At 31.9% G+C, this 7,276-nt stretch overlaps 1 protein-coding gene across 1 annotated transcript; it reads left to right on the forward strand.

Annotated features, from left to right (window-relative positions):
* The first annotated feature begins 1,266 nt into the window (after positions 1-1,266).
* LOC111030151 lies at positions 1,267-1,786 on the forward strand. Its single transcript, XM_022309525.1, has one exon. The coding sequence runs from the start codon at positions 1,306-1,308 to the stop codon at positions 1,618-1,620; it is 315 nt and encodes a 104-aa protein (XP_022165217.1). The 5' UTR covers positions 1,267-1,305; the 3' UTR covers positions 1,621-1,786.
* Positions 1,787-7,276: the final 5,490 nt, after the last annotated feature.

Genomic DNA, 7,276 nt, shown 5'->3' on the forward strand with positions numbered 1-7,276 from the left:
AATTTGGTTAATTCTACATCTATATAACGGGATATCATTTTCATAAAGCGTATTTTAGTGGACAAAATTACATTTGCACTGAGCACCTTAATATCAATGTTTATTTCAACACACAGTCCCTGCTTATATTATTACTATATGTACACTTAATACTTGAATCATGTACCAACAAGTTACGACACAATTTATTAGTATACTATTATGCTTAATTAATGGCCTTATATATAGTTGGAAATGTCAACTATGACTATGGTGAACAAAGTTACTGGTTGAAAATCAAGTTTAAATGACAATAATACAGAAAAATTGTATTTATGCTTCAAAATTTCATTACCAATTACTTTGTCTAAATTGCAAGTTATACAAAAAATTTATAAGTTCTGCAAATTGATATCCATTCCTTATATGATGCTCTGTCTCTAATGATTTCTTACAAAGTATTTTCATTGAACCGCAGGACACATTAGTGTAATCATTAGTATTTTTAAGAAAGAATTCAAGTTTGATCAATTTATTTATTTTACCTATGTACAACTATTGTTGTTTGTATAAAATTAAAATATTCTATATTATTATTATAATTATCTAAACATTGTTTTATTGTTGATTAATTTTTCAAAGTGGCAAATAAATAATATCATAATATTTTATAAGCCTTATTCACAGTTATGCCTATATCAAGATTCTCATACCAAGATAACAAAAAAGTTAGATATAAACAACAATGCCCAGAAGTTCTGACAAAATAAATGAATACAACTATCTATAAAACTAAATGAGATTAAAAAGATCAATCACCTCATGGCCCATCTACTAGGACCTCTCCAGTAGATAATAAATAATCATCAACCGGCTCAAAATTAGGACATACATCATTACCAATCTTATGACCCTACCATCTGCGACACCTATGGTGTACAGCTCACAGTAAAACATATTCCAACTGTATGTCATCATTTTTAACAAGAACAAGAAGAAAATATTTCCTATACAGCTCTACCCACCTTCAAGTAATCCTCAGCCCAGACTAAATGTGTATTTTGTGTATCAGAAGTAGATGCAAAGCTGTCTGATAAGCTTTAGGCCCGTTTCACATGGACGCGTATCGTACGCGCGCTGATGAAACGCGCATACGACGCGTATCAAAACGCGACACTCTGTTGTATTCACATGTATGCGTACCATACGCGAAACGAGGATCAAACTGACCCCGGGGAAATTTTGTCATTTAAAGTTTAACTTCGGTATAGACAACACTTATAATAACACTTAATACAACTTAGTACAAGTTAATTAAAATAAAAAATGAATAATCAAAGAGAAAAGCGGCTTATACTTTTTACGGGGTATTATTATTTAAAAAAAAAACAAATGGCTAAAAAAAATTGTGCTAAAAGACTTTGGGTTCACCCTTTGATAGCCCAAAGGTCTTTAAAAGGTGCATTTGCCACGATGTTTTCTGATCTCCGAGAGCACGAAGATAAGTTTTTCAATTATTTCCGGATGTCAATCAAAAGTTTTGACGAACTATTATACAAACTAGAACACAATTTAAAACGTTCATATTGTATCAGAGTACCAATAACTCCAGCAGAACGATTGTGTGTAACATTGAGGTAAGCTTGTTTTAAATTTGAATTACCTATATTTTAGTTTTGATAAAATAATGTCAAGTTCTTTTTAATTAACATATTCTAACTTAACACAAATAATGACGTTAGGTCTTAGGTCTAGCCGGCTTAGGTACCTACATAATGCAATAAAATATTAAAATATTTATTATTATACATGGAAATATGTACATATTTGTAACTTAGTATAAAAATATAAAAGTTATGTGTTATATTAACAAAACAAATTGTATTTATTAATTAAATCAAAACGTCCTTTTTTTGATAAAGAATATTTAAAATAAAATAAAAACTAACATTTCCAATGAAAATAAAATTAAAATTAAAGTAAACCCAAAATGAACAATAAAAATAAACAAATAATCTTTAAATTGTTTAGACATTATATTATGTGAATTATAAAAAAATAATTAAGAATTTGATGGGTAAGTTAGGTTGCAGGAGGTATCGGGCATAGACGTAGAAGATTGTTGTATTTGCGAGTTTATTGGTAAAAAATGTGAATACTGCTGCTGATGTGAAAAATAAAAAGGGTCGTTGTGGTTTACAGAGTTTTGAAACATAGGAGGATAATTTGGAGTCTGGCCGGGACCATTTTTTATTTCCATTGTTAACGCTAGAATACGTGAACGAAAAAGAAGTTTTTGATCCGTATTAAATTGACGAACAGTTGGCAATAGAGACTCAAAAAAAGATCTGTCCTCATCTTCTATCGAAGTCTCTCTAATCGCTGCGAGAAAATCTTCTTCAAAATTGTTTTTTTGATTTTTTGGTGTTGACGTACTTTTTCTCTTCCTCGCCCAAGGATCTCTATCGGAAGTAACATTAATGTCTTCCAATGGGTCATCTTCGCCGTTCGATTCATAATTGATTTCTTCGTTGTCTGAATTTCCCGAAATTTGATTAGGGCTAAAGTTAGATTCCGTCCTGAAAATTGTATTTGTATACTAANTAAAACTAGTTTTCCAGCTATCAGGGAAAAGCCCGAGAGAGAGTGATAAATTAAATAGGTAATGTAATGGCGTGGAAATGACAAATTTACATTCTCTTAGGAATATGCTTGGAATTAAATCGGGCCCAGGACTGGAATTGGAACTTAATGAACCTAATGCTTCAAATACCTCAAATAAATCGATAGAGCAAGAATGTAGTGAAGAAATAAGAACTTTGGGAGGAGTTTGCTGCTTGTAATTTACATTAATATTATCATAGTTTTCATAAACACTAGAGAAGTAGTTCGCAAAAGTATTAATAATATCCTTAGGAGTATTAAATTCATCTGTGTTTAAATGCATACAATTAGGTAAAAAATTATTTCTACGTTTACTGTTTATGAAATTCCAAAATTTTTTAGGATTGATTTTTAAATTAGTTTGAATTTTATTTATATAATTAAGATAATCTTTTTTAGAGAGAAACTTACATTTACTACGAAGATTAGAAAATTTATTGTAATCACTCACCAAACCAGAACTCTTAAACACTTTATGAGCAATTTTTTTTTTAAAAATAGTTTCTATTAAATTTTTACTATACCACGGAGGGTAGTATGACTGACGTTTAATTATTTTAGGAACAAAAATATCAATGATATCATAAATAATAGAATAGAACAAGTCGACAGCTTCATTAATACTAAGATCATTAAATAAAGTATTCCAATCTATCGATGCTAAGCAAAACGTTATATCAGCGTAATTACAATTAAAAAAGTTATACATGCAAAAATTATATTTAATTGGTTCACTTATAACTATAGGAATATAAATTAATAAGCCCGGATGATAAATGTCACACGGAATAAGTGGATTTACAGATTTAATTACGGATAAATTACTTAAATCAGAGAGAACTAAGTCAAGCATTGAACCAGTTTTGTTATAAACATTATTAAATTGATAAAGATTTAAAAAAGATAAGTTCGATAAGAAATCTGATTCAAAATTACTTAAGTTCAATAGATTTGGAAAAAATCCGATGGAACTAGCAAGCCATTGTAGTTTAGGAAAATTGTAGTCACCAACCATAATTACGTTAGTAACATAAGGAAATTTTAAAAGTAAATTATTAAAAATATCAAAATGTGCATTGTAAATTGAGATATCAGTATGAGGAGGAAAATAAACATTACCTATTATAATATAACTATTGTTTACTTTTAAAATGACAAATACATGTTCAACAGGGCTGATAGGTAAAGGTAATAAACGTGAATGAAATTTATTATTAATTGATAGCAGAACACCCCCACCTCTAGAATGATTGCTAGTATTATTGTTTCGGTCACAGCGATAAGTATTATAGTTAGATAAACCTAATTCAGAAGTATTAACATTAGGAGATAACCAAGTTTCAGATAAGCCGATAAAATCATAGTCTGATAAATATACATTACGCATTAAAACATTTAATTTGGAATTGAGTCCGCGAACATTTTGATAGTAGAAATTTAGGTTATTAATAACTGGCCCGTTTGTTAGTTTTTTGAAATGGTCGGTACACCTTTGACAAACTTCATCACTAAGTTGGTTTCGCCGGCTGTTTTACGTTCCTCGAGTTTCACTATGATATCACGAAGTTGATTTCGTTGCATAATAGTACGATCTGGAGATATACGAATGGAACTGTATGTAGAAGACGTGCGAAGTTTGTGTTTATTTTTAAGTACAATAAAAACATCGGATGGCTCATGTAAAGTAACTTTAAGTGGCCGAGGTTTACTTGATTTTTGGCCTAGTCTAGAAACTAATGCTGGAGCAATATTAGGAGTTATAGAATGTAGAACAGATTTAATTAGCGATATATCATCTTCAGTATTTCCATCAGATTCTGCAGCATTAAAAACAATTAAATTACGTGATCTTGCCTGACGATCAATAACTTCGGATATTACGGTCTCGTCCGCTGAATAGTTTGATGATTTAGTACTAGACAATTGATTTTCTAATTGGGTGACTTTATTTTCGAGCACTAAAGTACGAGTCCCCAAGTCCCGCAGTTGAACAGAAACATTGTCGAGCTTCTTATTGAGTGACGAAAGCGAGGTTTCATGTTTAGAAACCGATTGTTTAATATCATTTACTGTCGAAAGTATGGTATTAATTTTAGATATAAACAACAATGCCCAGAAGTTCTGACAAAATGAATGAATACAACTATCTATAAAACTAAATGAGATTAAAAGATCAATCATCTCATGGCCCATATATTAGGACCTCTCCAGTAGATAATAAACAATCATCAACCGGCTCAAAATTAGGACATACATCATTAACAATCTTATGACCCTACCATCTGCGACACCTATAGTGTACAGCTCACAGTAAAATATATTCCAACTGTATGTCATCATTTCTAACAAGAACGAGAAGAAAATCTTTCCTATACAGCTCTACCCACCTTCAAGTAATCCTCATCCCAGACTAAATGTGTATTTTGTGTATCAGAAGTAGATGCAAAGCTGTCTGATAAGCTTTAAAGATGATTCAACTGTCGTTCAATAGGTTCACCAAGTTCTAGAGAAGCTGAGTATTACTACTACTGTAGTACCATTAAACTGAAAATATAACGGTTAATCTTAGTGATGAAGTTGTATTAATAAGATGATATTATGTTTCAACACACCTGACATAGATTAATTAGACACGATTAAAAAAGACAATGTCAGTGACAATTGAGTCACAATTTCAATTTCTACATTATAATCAAAAACAGCGTTGGAATAATAAAATAATGATCTATATGAACCTAACAAAAATGTACGACATTTTAATGAACAGTGTAGGACAAGGTCTGAACGCCTCTGAGCTGTTTGCATAATACACATTGCTCAGCCTAGTAAACATTACTAAATTGCTTGGCCCCTAGAAGATTATCACCTTATCTTCAAACTGATAACACTCGCGTCTCTCGCCTTGTTGGAAAAAAATAATACGCACTTAATTTTTGACGAGTTTTTTAGTTTAAATAAATTCCACCGTGAGCGCCACCATTAACGAAGTCTGATTCTACGTGAACGCGGTGAACGCGAGCGACTGCTATTCTGACCCATGCTGTTCGTCCCCCGAACGAGCGACGAAAAACAAGCCGTTTTGTTTTACGCCGCGTCGCCCGCGTCACATTGGACACAACGTTATGTTGTCATATAACAACATGACTTTAATGCGATGCTTACAGCATTAGTAGACATCAATTTCACTTGAGAATAAATTTAAAAATAATTACATGTTTTCGTATAGGTACCCAAAATATTACTTAACAAAAAACTAAAATCAGTAAATGTAGGTAATATGTGCAAATCAATTTCGAAGAAGGATTAGGTTCGATCTAAGGTAATTCATAGGTGGATAGGTATAAGGTAATTTTTTTGATACGTGGAAATGTTCTTAAGAGCCCACCAAACGGAAAATAATTATTTATTCAATAAAACAACTTTATTACTTCCAAATAAATAATTATTAAAATTATACAAATCATCTTTAATTAATCATTATTCACTATATTTTCATAATTTTTTAATTGATTTATTTTTAGATTCGCTACTTAAATATTTATTACCAATATAAATACAAATTTTTATACTTTCTTTTATTAATTTTAAAAAACCACGTTTATAGTTTACTTGAGTGACGGACTGAGTAAAAAGTCATTTGTAAAAACTGTATAAAGACCAGCCACCGGGATAAACGTTAGTGAATAAGTGAATAAATTATATATTTTGACAAGAACTTTAAAAAAGCAAACCACACAGACACACAGTTGGTAATTCTCACTAACTGTAGAGACATTTGGATATTGAATAAGTACCCAATAATAATTTCGGACAAAATTACGTTTCGTATCGGGATATGAGTATATGACTGCGCAGTACGTGTTCACAGTCGGATATTTCGGTCTTCGGTTAAGATGTCGTCACACCCGCATATATGAGTTGTATACTTGTATCCGTCTTACGAACGTCTAAACATAGCAAAAACTGTTTTATAGATAGAACCACTCATTCTGTAGTCTAAGCTAAGTAATCAAATGTGCGTACTATTAGGAGGTGAACATTTACTGTTTGACATTTTTCGGTATCACAAATACAAGAAAAGTTTTTAATGTTTAAAAATTCATTAGTTAAATCTCGAATAACTTTTTTTGTATCTGAGATATCAAAAAAAATAAAAATAATGATACACAGTAAATATTATGTTCTAATTAGTATGAAAATTTGGTTGCTTAGCTAGGACAGCCTGATTGGTTCTATCCCGCGCAAAACAGTTTTTGCCATGTTTTACATTTGTAAACGATTTACCATCATCAGTCATCAGAATATTTGTAACAGGGACTTATGCTATGATCGTGATATCCAGTGAGGCGTCGCCGTAGACACCCGCCGCCGCCGACGACGTGAAAACTGACAAACGTAGGTATATCGAGGAGCTGACACGGAGAAGGCGGCGTGGACGAAGAGGATGATCCCAGACATCAGGAGGTGGATGTATCAGTCAAATCAGGAAGCCATTACTTTTCACATGGCTCAGGCTTTGACGGGTCATGGATGCTTCCAGCATTACCTGTGGAGGAGGAGAAGAGCAGGTGACCCCCACTGCATGCACTGTGGTGAGCCGGACGACACTGTGGAGCACACCTTGTTTAATTGC

The sequence above is a fragment of the Myzus persicae genome, unplaced genomic scaffold (assembly GCF_001856785.1).
Source record: "Myzus persicae strain clone G006 unplaced genomic scaffold, MPER_G0061.0, whole genome shotgun sequence".
NCBI lineage: Eukaryota > Metazoa > Arthropoda > Insecta > Hemiptera > Aphididae > Myzus > Myzus persicae.

Bases quoted from the DNA above. Each gene is read 5' to 3' on its own strand.
- LOC111030151 (XM_022309525.1), top strand. From the start codon at position 1,306: ATGAATAATCAAAGAGAAAAGCGGCTTATACTTTTTACGGGGTATTAT.